This window comes from Ovis aries, chromosome 7, assembly GCF_016772045.2.
Source record: "Ovis aries strain OAR_USU_Benz2616 breed Rambouillet chromosome 7, ARS-UI_Ramb_v3.0, whole genome shotgun sequence".
NCBI lineage: Eukaryota > Metazoa > Chordata > Mammalia > Artiodactyla > Bovidae > Ovis > Ovis aries.
The window spans coordinates 71,710,486-71,729,199 of record NC_056060.1 but is presented as its reverse complement, the minus strand read 5'-3'; the positions used below and the strand labels follow the sequence as shown (position 1 = coordinate 71,729,199).

Genomic DNA, 18,714 nt, shown 5'->3' with positions numbered 1-18,714 from the left:
TTACATAAATGCGCATCCACACAGTTTCTACAGACATGGGATAATAATAATACCTTCTATTTTAAAGTAAGGCGGCATTTAGAAAGCATTTCCTTCTGAAGGGAAAAAAAAAAAGGGCAGGGAAATATCCAGAAGACGCCAATTCCAGGAATGCTGCTGACCTTATGATCCACAGGCAAGACTGTCGGGAAATCTCAGGAAGCCAAGTAGGGATGACCCACCACACTGAGACAGTGGTGAGAGCGGATGTGAAGGGCTGGCTCAGGGATCCTGGCCCTTCCTGCCTCTCCCATGGGGAAGGGCAGACCCAGCAGAAAAGGGTCACACGCGGATATAAGAGGAGCTGCGTGGGCACGGCTCACCAGTGGGCGCTCTCTCCTTCTCCGTGTGTTATCTGTTAAAAATCCCTCTTTGGGGTGCCCTCAGGTACTCAACTTGGGAGTGGGAGAGATAAATTAGGAGTTTGGGATTAACAGATACACACTATATAAAGTGGATAAAAAACAAGGACCTACTGTATAGCACAGGGAACTATATTCAACATCTTGTAATAACCTATAACAGAAAAGAATATGGAAGATGATATATATTATATACATTACATATAGAATATATATATATCTGAGTCATTCTGCGGTACACCTGAAACTAACACAGCATTGTAGCTCAACTACACTTCAATTTTAAAAAAGCATAAGAAAAAAATTTTAATTGGAAAAAAAAGGCTCCTGGGAAAACAGAAACACAGCTCTCTCCAAAATAAAAAGCTAACACAGCCTCATGTACAATTAAGCACTTAATAATCTTGATGGTGTTGGTGGATGTTCAAAGAGAGGATGAAGATAATGACAGCTCTCAGTGTGCTGTGAAATTACTACTCATAATTTAATAATACTAACACCTTCTGCATTGTGCCTACCACTTTGAAAATGCTTTCATGGTGCCACCCCATTTGAAGTGGGTACCAGAGGTGTTATCATCACTGCATTAAGGAATAAAGACTGGGCAGCAGTGGCAAGTAGAGGTCTTGTGACCCTCAGACTAGTGTGTGTTCTTTCCATTCTATTATGTGAGGTTGCTTCCCCTGCCAACCAGCGATTTAGACAAACTATTTTTATACATCCTCCATCTCTGAAATTCTGTGTTTAAGTTTCTAATGGTCACCAAGCTCCATGACAAATGATTACAATCCAGAAGAGCACGCATGACTTCCTGATAGTTTGGGGATTTTAACACCCAGTGGAGTCAACATTAGGAACTCTTTTTTTTTTTTTTTAATATACTTGATGTACAATGTTATATTAGTTTCAGGTGTACATCACAGTGATTAAAATGTTTATAGATTCTATTCCATTTATAGTTATAAAATATTGGCTATATTCCCTGTGGTTGTACAATATATCCTTGTAGCTTATATATATTTTATACACAGTTGCTTGCACCTCTTAATCCCCTCCCCTTGTCTCGCCACCTCCCCTCTTCCCTCGCCCGCTGGTAACCACTAGTTTGTTCTCTATGTCTGTGAGTCTGCTGCTTTTTTGTTACATTTGCTAGTTTGTTGTATTTTTTAGATTCCACATATAAGGGATATCCTACAATATTTGTCCTTTAACTTATTTCCCTAAGCATGATACCCTCCAGGTTCATAACATTAGGAACTTTTGAAGTCAGTAAGCCCCCTAGAATCACAGATGGTTACAAAATCCTTGGGAAAGGCCTGAAGTCCATATTTTTAAAGGAAGCAAGGTATCTTACGTTGATCTGGAATTGCAAAACAAAATGAAAATTCGTGCAGAGTCCTTAAAAATGTCTCAACCTACCTAGCTCCTAACAGATGCATTTCCCAAGCCCTCGGTTTTCTGGCCGAGGACTAACACTGAACCCGGCTAGCACTACTCGGAAGACTGTGAGCATCAGTGTCTGAGGAAAGCACACTGCAATAGCCCCAGCCTATTTCACAAGTCAAACTAGCAGAAAGGCTTCAGAAGAGATGTTTACACACCCGAAGCCATTCTTTCTCAACCTCCTTAGCGAATCCTCTTCCACTGTCACGCCTTCAACACTGGTGTCCCCAGGCCCCCTCTTTCACTCTTCACCCTCTCCCCCCGTCCACGTCTGCTCCCCTGCCACCTCTCTCCTGAGCTCCAGACCCACGGGACCAACTGCAAGGAATAGACCGCTTTCCGAATGTCTCCTGGACCCCTCAGAGGTCCCAAGTCCTAAACTCATCTTTCCCAGGCCTCACCCTCACCTAACGCACCAACGGTGGAACTGGTGACTGCACTTCTTTGAACAGACATGCTCTGCTCCCCTCTGAGTACTTGCACAAGTTAGTTCCTCTGTCTAGAATATCCTTCCCCTACCTGCCCCCTGCCCCCCGCCGCCCCGTCTACCCTACTGAACCTTTGTTTCTCAACGCCCAGCTGAGATGCTGCTTCCTCTGCCTTGTCCTTATGTCACTTCCCTGTCCTTGACCCCAGAGAGAGCTTTGATCATTCGTCCTTGGCAGCGAGCTAAGTATCCGTTTACGTGTTCTCATTCCTATGAGGCTGTGAGCAACAGAAGAAGCTGTGTCTTTTCAGCTTTGCTTCCCGGCACTCCACACAAGGCCAAGCCAAGCGAAAGCTTCTGACAAGTATTTGCTGGGTGGAATGAGACAGGGGTCCTAATTCCCTCATGTATCAGTTTCTCTTACGGTCACAGGCTCGTCTCAGGTCAATAGAGAAAGACTCAAATGCACAGTCTTTAAATAACACTAACATTCTTATCCTAAACGTTATATCTTATTTTATGGAAAGTTAGATGGTTGGCGGATTCATGCTCTGTGAGCATTAAGTACATGGCACCCTGGAAGCTTCCTTCCAGTGGCTCATGTTTCTAGGACAGTTGGAAAGAATCATATCAGGGAGTTATTTGGGTGCTAAACATGTGGGGCTCTAAAGGCAAAGGATGCTTATTAATGAAAAGGAGAATAAAAATGGGGAGTGGCCAGGTGTAGGCTAGCTCAGAACCCTGGACTAGGAGTCAGAAAAAACTGGATTCTGATCCCAGGGTATTTCCCCCTCACTGTGGTATAATATCGGAGAAGGCTATGGCAACCCACTCCAGTACTCTTGCCTGGAGAATCCCATGGACGGAGGAGCCCGGTGGACTGCGGTCCATGGGGTCGCTAAGATATAGAACACAATATTTACCTTCTTAGCCATTTTTAAGTGCACAGTTTAGTGGGATTAAGTATATTCACATTGTTGTACAACCATCACCACCATCCATCTATAGAATTTTTTTCATTTTCCCAAGCTGAAATTTATCATCCCTTAAACTCTAACTCCCTATCAACCCCTCTGCCAGCCCCTGGCAACCACCATTTTGCTCTTATCTCTATGAATCTGACTACTCTAGGGTTCTCATGTAAGTGGAGGTCCCTTTGTATTTGGTTTATTTCATTAAACATAATGCATTCAAAGTTCATCCATGTTATAACAAGCATCAAAATGTCCTTCCTTGCCAAGGGTGACTAATCCATTGTATGCATATAACACATTTTGTTTATCCATTCACCTGTTGATGGACACTTGGGTTGCTTCCACTTTTTGCTACTGTTTAGTCGCTCAGTCATGTCCAACTTTTTGTGACCCCATTGATGCAGCACACCAGGCTTCCCTGTCCTTCACTATCTCCTAGAGTTTGCTCAAACTCATGTCCATTGAGTCAGTGATACCCTCCAACCATCTCATCCTCTCCCTCTTTTCCTCTTGCCCTCAATCTTTCCCAGGATTAGGTCCTGTTCAGTGAGTTAGCTGGCTCTTCACATCAGGTGGCCAAAGTTTGGAGCTTCAGCTTCAGCATCAGTCCTTCCAATGAATATTCAGGGTTGATTTCCTTTAGGATTGACTGGTATGATCTTCTTGCTATCCAAGGGACTCTCAAGAGTCTTCTCCAACACCACAGTTCAAAAGCAACAATTCTTTGACGCTCAGCATTTTTATAGTTCAACTCTCACATCCATACATGACTACTGGAAAAACCATAGCTTTGACTATATGAATCTTTGTCAGCAAACTGATGTCTCTGCTTTTTAATATGCTGCCTAGGTTTGTCATAGTTTTTCTTCCAAGGAACAAGCGTCTTTAATTTCATGGCTTCAGTCACCATCTTACAGTGATTTTAGAGCCCAGGAAAATAAAATCTGTAACTGTTTCCACTTTCTCCCCATCTGTTTGCCATGAAGTCATGGGACCACACACCATGATCTCCATCTTTCTGAATGTTGAGTTTTAAGCCAGCCTTTTCACTCTTCTCTTTCACCTTCATCAAAGGCTCTTTAGATCCTCTTCACTTTCTGCCATAGGGGTAGTATCATCTGCTTATCTGAGGTTAATGATATTTCTCCTGGCAATTTTGATTCCAGCTTGTGCTTCATCCAGCCCAGCATTTCACATGATGTACTCTGCATATATGTTAAAAAGCAGGATGACAACATACAGTCTTGATGTACTCCTTTCTCGATTTTTGAACCAGTCTGTTGTTTCATGTCCAGTTCTGTTATTTCCTGCCTACATACAGATTTCTCAGGAGGCAGGTAAGGTAGCCTGGTATTCCCATCTCTTTTAAGAGTTTTCTGGTTTTTTGTAATCTACACAATCAAAGACTTTAGCCTAGTCAATGAGGCAGAAGTAATTTTGGGGGGAATTCCCATGCTTTTTCTATGATCCAGCAGTGGATGTTGGCAATTTGATCTCTGGTTCCTCTGCCTTTTCTAAACCCAGCTTGTACAACTGGAAGTTCTTGGTTCATGTACTATTGAAACCTAGCTTGAAGAATTTTGAGAATAATCTTGCCAGCATGTGAAATGAGCGCAATTCTACCTTTTAGATTTTGTGAATAATGATGTGAACACTGATATACAAATATGTTCAAGCCCCTGCTTTCAGTTCTTTGGGATATACACCCAGAAGTGGAATTGCTAGGTTATATGGTACTTCTAAGTTTGATTTTCTGAGAAACTGCCTGCCATACCACTTTCCACAGTGCCTGCACAATTTTACATTCCCGTGAGAGCTACACAAGGGTTCTGATTTGTTTGGTTGTTTTAAGTAATGTGCTGAATGGCCTTTGGTGAGTCACAATTTCTCTGGACCTCAAGTTTCCTCATCTATTAAATGAGGGAATTGGAATGGATTTGGAATAAAAGATTTTTTAGGTTTCTTCTAGGAAAAACAAAAAACAAAAACAAACAACCCACTATATTGGTCTAATTAAATCAAGTTGCAGTTAGAACCAGAAAGCAGTTTGAATGGTTTGTGAGGTATGACTTGCTCCTTAAACCCTCTTCTTAATACAATAAGTAGAATCATACTTTTTCAGAGAAAAGGGCAAAGAGCCTAAAAATGCACCCCGCTCTCACTGATGACATTGGCATCTGCTTTCTGAGCATCTAGTCTGTGCTCAGCACTGTTCCAAGTATCCCCCTCGCATCATCTCCGATCCCGAGAGTACAGATGAGAACGAGCCGAGGCATGGCAAAATCACACTGTGTGCCCAAGTTCCCACAGCCAGCAGGTGAACGAGCCAGCATCTGCCCTCGGACAGCTCTGCTCTGCAGGCCGTTTTCACCACCAGGCGCTGACACTTCCCTCCTGGGTGCTTCTCCCCACGTCTTGAGAGTTCCTCAATGGTTTCTTCCTTTTCTTTGATCACACTTCTGTTTAAATATCTCAGCCCTCTGCCAAGAACAGCTGAATTTCCTCAGCTACAGCATTTAAGCCTTTTATTTTTAGGCCTGGGGGCTGAAATGTACAAAGCTGTCTCCGAAATCCTCTCGGTGAATATGTTTTAGTAATTTTCTCTGACATCTTTTTCAGTGTTTTTCAGAAAATTGCTCTTAAGGTATACTCCTTGAGGGAAGAAGAAACAGAATGCTTACCATGTCCCTGCGTGGCTTACATGTACTAATTCACTGAATCTGGGGAGTAACCCTGTGACATGGATTTTATTACTTCAATTTACAGATCTTTTGAGCAAGGACACAGATTCAGAGAGGTGTGTTGGCTTGCCAAGGTCACTCAGCCAGAGCATAACACAGCTGGGAGATAAGCCTGTCATGGATTGAAACCTGAGCTGCTTCGTTCAGGAAGATGCCCAACAGAGAACACAGAGAGCCACTTAAGAAAGTCAGTGCTCATCCGGTGACACAGCATCATCCACTGAGCTGCTGGCACTAGAAAGGGGCCAAAATAAAGGGAAGGGAAGAGGTTCACAGCTTCCCAGAAGCGAGTCTGCAGGGAGAGGGAACAACTCAGTCCCCACTGAAGAGCAAATTCTCGCGAGGCACCAGAGGCTATTTTCTCCCAGAACAAAGATTGTGGAGGCAGGATGCTCCTAGATAACATATACACTAATTACCAGCAATGCTTCTATATATATCAAAGATATAAAGTAATTGAGAGAGGGATAAATGAGGGATTTACATACACACATTACATATATAAAATAAACAACAAGGACCTACTGTATGCACAGGGAGCTCTACTCAATACTCTGTAATAACCTGTATGGGAAAAGGATCTGAAAAATAATGAACATATGTATAATAGACTCACTTTGCTGTACACTTGAAACACAATAGTGTAAATCAACTATACACTAATAAAACTTTTAAAAAAGTAATTGGATCTATCTGGTTAAATATAAATCATCTTAATAGTTCCATGTGAATCTTAACCTTGCTTAGTAGCTACTCTAGGTTTTATAGGGATTGGGTTAAAAGGGGTGAAACCTGTGTCTCAGATTTAGTGGGGAAGAATTCTCTTAAGAGGATTCTAAATGCTAAAAAGAGGTTGAGGACTTCTATAACAATTAAGAGAAGCAGATGTGGGTGATGGTCAGCTCAAATGCTGATGTGGTCTCTAAAGATTTCTCCCGACCTGGATTCAAAAGGTATTAAGTGTTTATCAGAGAAAGACTGAACTGGACTGTTAATCCTTAAATAGAGAACATTTAAGTTTCTTGAGGCACAGACTGACTTTTGTTTCCTACCCTTCATGGTACCAAGCACAATAACTTTTATACACTACGGCCAACAATGCATATTTCCTTATGGCATGAACTAGCATTTTCCTTTGAATTATATATAACTCTGGGGTCTTTCTTTTAAATAGTAAAAAAGCTAAATCAGCTGTGGTAATTGGACTAAATATGTGCGTCATGAAAAACCATTAGTACTGTGATGGTGGTCAGTGCAGGCGACAGGGGATTAGCATGCCTTGGGAGTCAGAGGACCCCAACTCCAGACCATAGAGTAATAACGCAAAAGTAAGCCCAACTCTGCAGCACAATTTGTTGTGTTATCATAGATTAGGTCATCATAGGTAGCTGGGGCCAGGTAGCTGAGGTGAGTACATTTCCCTTCCAAGGGCTGAGAAATTTTAAGGCATAAATCTATAAAGATAAGCCCTTCTCCCTGATTTTTTATTAATGAAATTATAAAAGCCACATTCTCCTTAGTCTAAATTTTCTACTAAATATACAAATAAAATTTTCGTATGAAAACAGGGTAGATAGAAGACAATTGGTAGAATCCCAAAGTACTTCACTTTTATTTCTATGTGCAAGTAAAGCTTCTTCAATATCAGGAGAGCACCAGTGCCTGAACTTGAGAATCAAGTTATAAATTATGATTCACTTGGGCAATATTTGCCTGAGAAGGATTTCTGTGATCATTTCCTGAGACAATCATGCCATCAGCCCCAGGACAGAGTGATCTGTAAACAACATGTCCTTAAAATGACACTAATTATATGACTGGAGATTTCCAGAGAGACAAGTCTTTTACCAACAAAGCTGGTATTTCCTGAATTTAGTTTTTTTTGTCTCCAATCACAGGAAGTGATATGATTTGGGCAAAGTAATTTTTATCCCATAGATATCCCCCAGAGAGAATGGATTATTCTGATTTTCCCCTATTTGAAGAATATTCATCTTTATTCTCCCTGTGCATATACTGGGAAATAATAACCTGATTTCCTAATAGGGTATTGACCCAAATTACGTTATTCTCTTATTACATGTTAACTTTTTTTTTATAACTTTATACTTTACTGGTATATTCAGGGTCTACAGGATATATAAGACTGTAAGGACAACAGGTGATGTCATATACCTGGTAATAAACAATACTAAAAAATTAGTTATCATTCTGTACATTAAACAGTTCCTAGAATCAGAAGGTTATTGGCACTTGGCAGGGCCCCGGATCAAAGCCCTGGAAGAATTTCGCTTTCTTGTTGGTTGTTCCTTCTTAATTTTTTTCTGGCTTTCTTCATCTATTTCTTTTTAAAGCTTTTTCTTTTATACTGGAGCACAACTGATTAACAATGTTGTGACAGTTTCAGGTGGACAGCAAAGGGATTCAGCTGTCCATACAGATGTATCCATTCTCCCCCAAACTCCCTTCCCATCCAGGCTGCCACATAACATTTAACAGAGTTCCCTGTGTTACACAGTAGGATCTTGTCATCCATTGTGTATATTACTTGTTACTTTCTTATTTTCAACATAAAAGCATCAAATCCACATTTCTTCCACACTTGAAAATAAGGCTTCCATCACATTGCCTTAAATGCATAAAAGAAAGACCTTTGCTACACGCTATTCCACACTGCACCTAAATTGTGGGCCTGGTACCTGACCTGCACAAGGACCACATGGAAGCAAATGAGATCTTGCCCAAGTCTGAAAAATGTCTCCTCTCCCAACAGTACTGGAAAGGCCCCTTCATCCTGCTCCTTGGATGTTGCCAACAGAAACACAATCAGTACAGAAACAACTGGTAGTGCCATTTACATGACCCAACAGCCTCATACATACAGGAGCATCACTTCACCGACACTGAAGCCATAAGTTGTAGAAATACTTGGTATTTGGCCAACAATGCTATGAATGGCTATGACGTGTGCTCAGTTGCTTGGTCATGTCAGACTCTTTGCAACTGTAGCCCACCAGGATCCTCTGTCCATGGGATTCTCCTGGCAAGAATACTGGATTGGGTTGCCATTTCCTCCTCCAGGGGATCTTCTTGACTCAGGGATCAAACCCACATCTCTTGTGTCTCCTGCATGGGCAGGCAGATTCTTTACCACTAGTGTCACCTGGGCAGTTGGCTCCAAAATAACTATTGCATAAGAGGACAAAAAAGCCTGAGAAAACTCTGGTTCTTTGATTCTACAGATTAAAACACACATTTCAGTTAGAGCCATTAGATAGTATCACAAACTTCAAACCCAAACAGCACACATAGCAAGCTGGTTTGCAATAGCTGGAAAGCTGGCTGAGTATGTCACACTTACAGATTTCAGGATCCCTGTGGCATCTTCATGCAGCCATGTAGGGTAGACCACTTCATCGTTCAGTATGGCCTCAAAGAGGTCATCTTCGTTCTCTGCCTCGAAGGGCGCGTGGCCACACAGCATCTCGTACAGCAGCACGCCCATAGCCCACCAGTCCACCGCGGGCCCGTAGAGCATCTCCTGGAGGATCTGTGCAAAAGGGGTGACGTGAGAGGAGCTCTGTGCATCTGATGAACAAACGCACCCTTAATGAGTACAGAAAATGAGGATTAGGAGCTGAAGTAAAGCAAGGGAATTTCCTGCCCTGGCATGCATGTTTCAGTCCATCTCCAGATTGGGGTGTATTTTCCTGGGGTCAAATCAGAGGCCTTCTCATCCCGGTGGTCAAACATCTATGATCTACTTAGGCCAAAGTAATAGTATCCGCAGATCCGAACCAGAAAGCGCTTTGGGACTACATCTGTGGAGGAGGAGGAGATGGGCTCACTCATTCATATGGGGGCAATTCAAGAGCTTGTGGTTATTTCTACCAAATGAGGCCAGAATCAAAGCTCTATGTAGAGACAAAGAAGAAAATTAAATGGGCCAGGTGTAGAGTGCACTTTGTCCTCATTCAGGGCTAAAGCCTGAAGCAACTGCAAAGTTTACAAAACTCTTTTGGACTTGAATTTGTGCTGGGAGGAACCAAGGACATTTTCAGCCATCATTCACCCAAGGAGAGGAGTCTGGAGGTGTCAGCTTTCAACGCTGCCCACAAGCTGCAGCGTCTGCTTGGCCTTGCCTTTCCGATGGGGCTGCTGGGGAGTCTGGATTCCCAAAGCTGCTTAAGCAATGAGCACACTCACCTCCGGGGCAATGTAGTCAGGCGTGCCGCAGAAGGTGGCCGTGGTAACCCCGTTGCAGATCCCCTCCTTGCACATCCCGAAATCTGCCAGTTTGCAGTGGCCCTCGTGGTCCAACAGTACGTTGTCCAGTTTCAGATCTCTGCAAGAAACACAGAGCAGCAAATATGGTGGGGCAGCTGGGCCCCAAACCACCTACCTGGCTGAGCTGGGTCATGAGATGGCGGGTCAGACAGCCAGGAGAGCTTTCTGCACCCACCCTTGAAAGGGGACACACTTCTTTGTGTTATGTGGATAACAGATTGAGATCCACTCTTGAAATCTGCCTCGTAGTCCTGGATGATGGTTCCATCTGAATGGGCTAACCACATATCAAAACACAGGCTGCCCATTAAAAACTGACAATGTGACTGCCAGGCTTCCCACTGACCACCTATACAGGAGACATCCACCCACCCTACACCCTGTTCTGTGGCATCTATCTCTGCCCACTGGCCTTCGCTCGGTGAAGTCCTAGAGCACATGGCCACTGTGCGGCACACACTGTGATAGGCATCAAGAGCAAGACGACCCTTCTCCCTAAGGACCGCACTGTGTGTTTGGGAGACAGATATTCACCAGACTGTCAGCTCCATGGAGGAGGCATCAGATGCATCTGGTTCACACTGTGCCTAGCATAGTGCACTCAATAAATCTTTGTTCAAAGTATATACACATAGATGAGTGTGTGTGTGTGTAGATACATAAATATGTGTGTATACACACACACATATATTGGGGGAAAGAGGAAAGGAGAATGATGGGGGAGGGAGACAGAACCAACTGTTGTGTAATACAAATGGCATGAGAGAAGTAGGAACCACATGCTGTGGGAGAAAAATAAGAAGAAACAATTCATTCCTATTAGCGGCAGGACAGAGGTCTGTGCCACAGTAGAGGCAGAAACTGAGCTGGGTCTTGCAGCGTGAGTCGGTCTTCCAGGTGGGAAGCGGTATGAGATGGTCACCGTGGGCAGGTGGACAGGGTCAGCACACAGAGCAAGAGCAGAGAAGAGGTGGGCTCAGGAACCCCAGGTGGCATACGAGGACTCACATGAAACACTGGGGCCATCAAAATGCCAGGGCTAGAACGCCGAGTTAAGTCCATACTGTGAAGGGCCCTGCATACCACACTAAGGAATTCTGATACTTAGATATTAGGCAAACATGACCCACTGAAGCTCTCTAACTAAGTTTTCCAGCTGATGAGAAAAGATCAGCTAGAGGGAAGCTGAGAGAGTCTAGGGAAGAGACGTTAAGACCTGAACTAGGACAGTGACAGATGGAATGGAAAGTAGGGATCAGTCAGCAGAGCTTGGGAAAAGACTATCAGGATTAAGGCCTGATGACCACTTAGAGGTAGATGAGGAGAAGCAGCAGCAGAACTGATGACTCCCGGGTTTCTGCCTTAGATTCAGTGGGTTAGTGGGGACATTAATGACCAGGGAAAAACAAAACAGAAGTGAGAACAGGGTTTGTTTGGGTATAGCCGAGATACATAGAAACCTCAGATATTATAGTGAGTGCAAGGCAAAGCACTCACCCTCCCTCCCCTAACCTGGAAGGGCAGAATCAAGGGAAGTGAGTTTCCAGCAGCAGAACTGCTTGGTGAAGGGTATTGACAGAAGTAGGAACATGGGTCAATTGTCAATAAAACTGTCTGCAAATGAAAGGCAGTGCTCCTAAACACCCCCTCCCCGACATAGGCTTCTGGCACCAACTGTCTCCCATTGCCACACCTACCAGGCATCATAACAGAGGGAAGCTGGCACCATGGCAAGCTGGGAAAGAGTCCCACACACCTACATCCTACTGTGGGCCTCTCAGTCTAGCCTTGGGGGAGGATTGGGGGAGCAGCCCTGCCTACAGGGCGACAAACTCTATCCTTTGATCTTTGAAGGAAAGATGTGCTCGGAGGCAACCACACTGGCTTAGCAGGGAAGGAGGCTGCCCAGCCAGCAGTGATGCTAGACGACCACCCTGACCTGGAGGTCTGCAGTCAACTGCCAGGTGGGAAGCTGCAGTAGCCGCAGCCTCCAGGGGCTGTGCCATGCGGAGTGGTGGTGGCCCCTCACTGGGCCTCTCCACAGCGGGGGCTACTGACTGCTGCTCTGGGCCTTCGCATCCCCAGGTGGCTGTGTCGGGGCATCCGCTTTCCCATGTCTTCCCATCTCTGCTCTGACAATAAAGGCCTGTTGGGCTGCTTGGCCCAAGGGGAGAAGAGGCTGGTCGCTGTCCAGCCCAGGATCACATTGCGACTCGGGGGAGGCAGGTGATGACAGAACTGGCAAGACTGGTTTCCACACTGGGCCCTGCAAGTTGATGCGGCCGGACCACGTGGGACCTGCAGACAGGGGTCACTGGAAGCCACGCAGACAGGAGAACCAAGTCCCATTTTCCAGGAATCCCCAGATAAGCAAGATGAGAGCTGCAGCACTTTCTCAGGCCAGCCTCCACTCTGAGCTTATGCTTCAGGCGTCTCCCGGGTGACAGGCGGAGATATGCTGGGTGCCACTTCAGCAACGCGAGGCTCCTCCACCTCTAAACCAGACCCGGCCCAGGCCCCCAAGTCGGCCTCCTGCCCCTTTCCCTGGGCAGAATCCCACTTCCCACACAAGCTTTCAGTAGGCTCTGGTCTGTGGAAACCGTGTCCTCCTCCCCTGCCCTCTCAACACACACACAGTATGAGCAAGATTCATTAGCCCACATGAAGGCAGGATCCCAGAAGAACAGGTGTGTGTGTTGCAGGGGAGCAGGAAGGATTCTGGTCACAGCCACTGTCAAGAGCATGGTCTCAGCTGTTCTTCTAGACGTGATTTCAGAATCAAGGCCCTATTAGTGCCTGGTTGTCTGGCTCCTCTGGGGACTCATCAGTCCAAACACTGTCATCTCTAATATCTGCCAGCCACTTCTCATTGGCTCCAGGAGGGATCAAGGCCTTAGCGGATCTGAGCCTCGGGTCTGGCTTTGTCAGCACCATGTTCCAGCCCAGCAGCCCACCTCTGTGCGGTCCTACACTCAGAAACCTCTGACTCTCACGCTGCCAGAAATGGTGGCTGCATTTCTAAAATCTCCTGAAGCCACTGTGCCTGCTGAGAGCTTGGAAAGGATCTCCTTGGGTAGAAGAAGCAAGTGCTAACAGAAACTTACAATGGTCTAAAGAGCCGACCTGAGATTGCTCAAGAGAGCGTGTGACTAACGTCCCAACTAAGCGGTTTGACTGCTTATTACTCAGCAGCTGTCACAGGTATCAGGACTTGTTTGGGGAGGGAAAAGTGCTTTGTCATCAGTTTCATACGCTGCCCATCACAATGCCCTCTGCACAGAGAAGTCTTGGGACATGGCCCCGCTGCTCAGGGCAAGGAACTGAGCGGCCCTAGGGATGTGACTTCACCTGGTCATAGGATGCCCCAGGGCAGACAGGCCAGTTCTACACCTCAGTCCTGATTTTGCAGTCTCCTTTTAGGCATTTTCAGAACTGGACCAGCCTTGAGGGAAATGCCATTGCTGGTTTCATACCAAGTACTACCTAAGACCCTGATGCTGGGAAAGATTGAAGGCGCGAGGAGAAGAGGATGACAGAGGATAACATGGTTGGATGGCATCACCGACTCAATGGACATGAGTTTGAGTAAGCTCCAGGAGTTGGTGATGGACAGGGAAGCCTGGTGTGCTACAGTCCACGGGGTCGCAAAGAGTCGGACATGACTGAGCAACTGAACTGAACTACCTAACAGGATAAAACTCTCAACTAGAACTAATAAGGGGGGTTGATTAAGAGCATAAGATAACCTGAGGATTCAGTTCTGCCCTCAGCCCAAATGTCTGAAACCTCCACTGTGAGGTCTGTGCTGATGTCCGCAGAGCACCCAGTGCACAGCTCTATGACCGACAACTTTCACTGCATTCGCTGCGTTCTGTCTCTACACCTGTCTCACCCCTTGGCTGGGGCTGAGCATTATTGCTCCCTAGCCTCAGCGCACGCCTGGCACAAGATGCTGACCAAAGAGATAAACGGAGGCATTTTGGATGGGTCACGGTGAGTTGCACCAGCCAATTCAGAGCCTATTTTATTTTGGGGGGAAGGAATGAAGTTCCATAAACTTCACTGGGACCCTTGTGCCAAAGTAATTAAACCTACAAAAATCCAAGTGCTTTTCCTCTTGGAGAGAGATGCCAGGGGTGAAAGAAAGAGCCCTGAAATATAATAAATTCAAATTCTTTGCTTTAGTGGAGCTGGGGAAAAGACACCACTTTAGGGGCAATTATAAAGCAGAGAGGACCCAAGCATAATCCTTTCCCCTGGCTCACACACACATATGAAAGAGGAGAACACAGAGCCATTTGTGGCTCTTGTCAGCTTCCACGCTAAGGGTAAATAGCTATTTTCACTTAAACAAAAAAACCAAAGCAAAAAAAAAAAAAAAAAAAAAAGCCACTCTTTGACTCCTGAATTGAATATGAAATAGGCAGAGAGGTCAGTTTTTGGCTTTGGACTTCCTCAGCCTCCCCAGCCAACATGTAAGTCAGCAGCTGAAGTTAACAAGGCTCCACAATGAAGATTACAAGTTCATACAGGGCACAGGCTCAGATCCTAAAACACCAAATACACAATTACGGCCTAATCATTCATTAGCTTATTGAGCAGTGGTATTTAATAGCTCTACCTTTGTTATGCAAGCACAGAAGGGTAGAAAGAGTTATTTTATCCTCCCTGACGGTTTGAAAGGTGCATTGTTCTTGCCGGGGTAATGAGGGTTACTTAAAATGCCCACAGTGGTTTCAGAGAGGATTCTGAAGTGGTTGAAAACAAAGGAAATTCAGAAATTGTATTTGTTTTGTTTCCACCATGAGCTATTCTGAGATTCATAAAACAGAATGACAGGAGGTCTTACTGCTTAGATCTCTGGACTCAGTTATTCTTCCAAAAGAAATAAAGAGCAGTGAGTTGAGACTGGCTCCTTGGACAACAATGCATCTAAGAGGCTATTCAGAAGCTATTTTTAATGTATCTTAAAAAATTGTATCATGGAACATTTCAAACTGATGTGAAAGTATGGTGAATAACATAACGACTCCTGTGGTGATCACACAGCAAAAACAGCTATCAACGCCCAATCGTGTTTCAACTGTACTTCTACTCCCTTCTTGACCCATCTTTTTAGTTGGATCTGGAAGCAAATCCAAAATATGAAATCGTCTCATCTATCCATATTTTAACATCTAAATCTAGAAGACTATTTCTTAGATAAAGTACAACTTTGCTATTGGTTACCCTAAAATATACAGTCAATATACTATTTTAAGTATATTGCTTTTTGTCTGTTTGCTCATTTGTGTGTATGTGTGTGTCTAGAGAACCTGAAAAAACGTTCTGTGGATGATAATGATGACAACAAAACAACAATAACAACGATTAGTGTCAGTAGTAGCAACACACACTGAATGTTCACTAATGCTAAGTGCTTCATCCACATTCTTATTTTCCCTTCAAAACAACCCTATGAAGTAAGGTCTACATCAACATCATTTAGTGATCCAGGGATAAAGTCAGGATTTGAATTCAGTTCTGCTCACCTCCCTCTAAGTCCTGGGCTCCAAACCCACCACAGTAGGCACCCTCTCTTCCATACAGTGCTACTGTGTCACTGGCTAATTCTCCTAGTAGGCGGTTTCCTGAGAGAACTTCATCAATTAAAACAAGAACCATCTGATAATCAACAAATATCCTGAGACTGATTTGCCAAATAACGTGTCACATTTTTGTGACGCATTATTAAATGCACAATCAAAATTCTAGAAAAATAAATTTTTTGTTTGGTTCTTAACTTTTGCGTGGAGGAGTTGATTAATTTCACACAATCCTTGAAGATACAGGAATAGGGGAACACATAGCAAATCTCTTTCTAGTTGTTAAATACAATGACGATAACTCTAAGGATAACTTTTCTAAGGAAGAAAAGCTGACGTGTAGGCAAGAGTTAAGAGGTGGCATTTGCCAAGAGAGTGAATTTGAATTATGACCTTAGTCTCAAAACAAAACCATTTAGGGTTAGTTTGTGTTTTAAATATCAGGGTTTATATAAACTTGACAGTTTTTTGAAGCAGGGCCAATTGTATTAAATTGGTAAAAGAATTCTAAAATGTCACTGAAAAAGCAAAAGCCTAAAATGTGGTTTTATCACATGTTATAGTAATGCCATTTGTGTGCTATCTAACAGAAGACATTCAGCCATTCATTCATCCAAATAATCTCTGGGTACCATCCATGAACCAGGCAATATGCAAGGGACTCAGAAGATGAAAGGAGACAGGAAAGAGCAGGAGCCTCATACAGCAGGGCCCAATAAGGATTTCAGACTTTGGTCCAAGAGGGAAAAAAAAAAAAAAAAACATTGAAAGGTCCTACACAGGAGAAAGATGGCATTAATCTGATTTTACAATAAGCCCCTCCAGCTACAAGGAAAACAGGTCAGAGGGGACGAGACAGAACATGAAGAGACCAGTGGGAAAGCTACTGGAGTATTCAGAAAAGAACTGATGGTGGTCAGGACCAGGGGCGGGGCAGGAATGTAAAGAGAGCTAGACAGATGGAGAACTACCAGGGGAAGACAGTAACAGGATTTAGTAATGGAAAGACGTAGAAGGTAAAAAAAGAAGAACGTATGAGCATGTTCTGACTCAAAGAATTTATATCGGACATATCGAGGTATTTCTTAGACATCTGAGTAGACATGTTTAATGGGCAGCTGAATATACACTGCTAGAGCTTAGATGAAAGGCCAGGCCAGGGACAGAAAATGACGAGTCATTAGTTGGGTGTGGATGAGTTCACCTGGGGAGAGAGAATGGAATGGAAAGGCAAAGGCTTGGGATGAAGCTTTGGAAAGAGCATCCTGAGGATAACATCCCTCGTCACTTTCACACTCAGACCACAAACACTTTGTAGTTTAGTCACTCAGTTGTGTTCGACTCTTTGCGACCCCATGGACTACAGCATGCCAAGTGTCCGAGGCCTTCACCATCTCCCTGAGCTTGCTCACACTCATGTCCGTTGCGTCAATGATGCCATTCAACCATCTCATCCCCTGTCGCCTCCTTCTCCTCCTGTCCTCAATCTTTTCCAGTGAGATAAATTATAGTCAGAGTGGGTAGCACAACTGAGTACCAGGAAAGAAAGATCCAACTCTTTTGCCTCCAATGAACCACATGTAGTCCTGTTAAGATTTAAAAGGCTTAGAAAATGTTACCCTTTCACGTTCAAAACCATTTCATGAATTCTTTGTAGGTTAAACTCGCAACCTCTGCTACATGAAGGGATCCTTTGGGGAGTGTAGATTTAGGTCTTTTACTTTACAAAGATGTTTGTTGCTGTATTGTGCATAACAGAGCAAATTTTGGAAGTGAGCTAAATTACTTATTAAGAGGGAAACAGCTAAATAAATTATGGTATATCCATGACAGAATTTTATGAAGGCTATTAAAATTGTATGAGGTATAATGAAGGACAAACAAACACAGGGAAATGTCTATGACAGAAATTTTGTGTTTCGAAAATGATTTCTTTTGTGATTATACAAATACTATTTTCATTCTATTAAATTCCATCATTCCTGAAAAAATTTATGGAGAAAAGAAGAACAGGTTTGTAGTCATATAATCTTTTCTTAATGCTACACTAACAAATGTTATGAAGTAACTTACTTTTCTCACTTAATGAACTTTTGGACGTATTTCTATAGCCTGTAGATCTGCCTCATTCTTTGTAATGGTTGCATAAAATTCCATCATAAAGATGTTCCCTAATTTAATTAGGTCCTTCTCCATAAACGTGTAGATTGTTTCTAATTGCTTGCATCTTTAAACACATTACTCCATGCAGTAATGAACATTATTTGCACTCTTATAGGAGGGTTACATTTTCAGAAGTGGAAATGCTGGGTTAAAGTGTAAAAATGTTTAAAATTTAAACAGACATTGAGTAACTGCCCTCTAAAAAGCTGGCACCAATTTATACTCCCACCAATAGTGTACAAGAGCATCCACTTACCTTCCTTATTCAAGTTAGATGTAATCACCCTTCCATCCTTGCCAATTTGCTAGGGGAAAATGATCTCACTGTTTTACCTTCATTTCTTGATTATTGAGATTAAACTTAAAAAAAAAATCTGTATGGTTAATGGCCATTTGTATTTCTTCTGTGTGTTGCCTAGTCACAAGTTTTACCTGTTTTAAAATTTGAGTTAGTTTTTGGATTATATTGTAGAGATTCATTACACATAATGGACAGCAGTAATTTGTTATATTGGTTGCAAATATTATTGTTCAGCTTATTTTATGATAACTTTCATATTTTTATATAATCAAATCTATCAATCTTTTTATAGCTGTTGGGTTTCATGACTTATTTTCAGGATGATACAATTCTAAGTGAAAAAGCAGAACACAAAATTGTACTTTCAATATTCTCTTAATTATGTTATATGT

The 18,714-nt window shown here is 43.4% G+C and overlaps 1 protein-coding gene across 2 annotated transcripts in view; it reads right to left on the bottom strand.

Moving 5' to 3' along the window:
* PRKCH (protein kinase C eta) overlaps positions 1-18,714 on the bottom strand; it is a 362,213-nt gene that overhangs the window by 136,800 nt on the left and 206,699 nt on the right. For both annotated transcript variants that reach the window (XM_027971917.3, XM_027971916.3), the window contains exons 11-12: positions 10,193-10,331; positions 9,348-9,536 (exon numbers count right to left, since the gene is read on the bottom strand). In XM_027971917.3, coding sequence (XP_027827718.2) covers positions 9,348-9,536; positions 10,193-10,331 — 328 coding nt within the window. The remainder of the gene's footprint in view (positions 1-9,347; positions 9,537-10,192; positions 10,332-18,714) is intronic.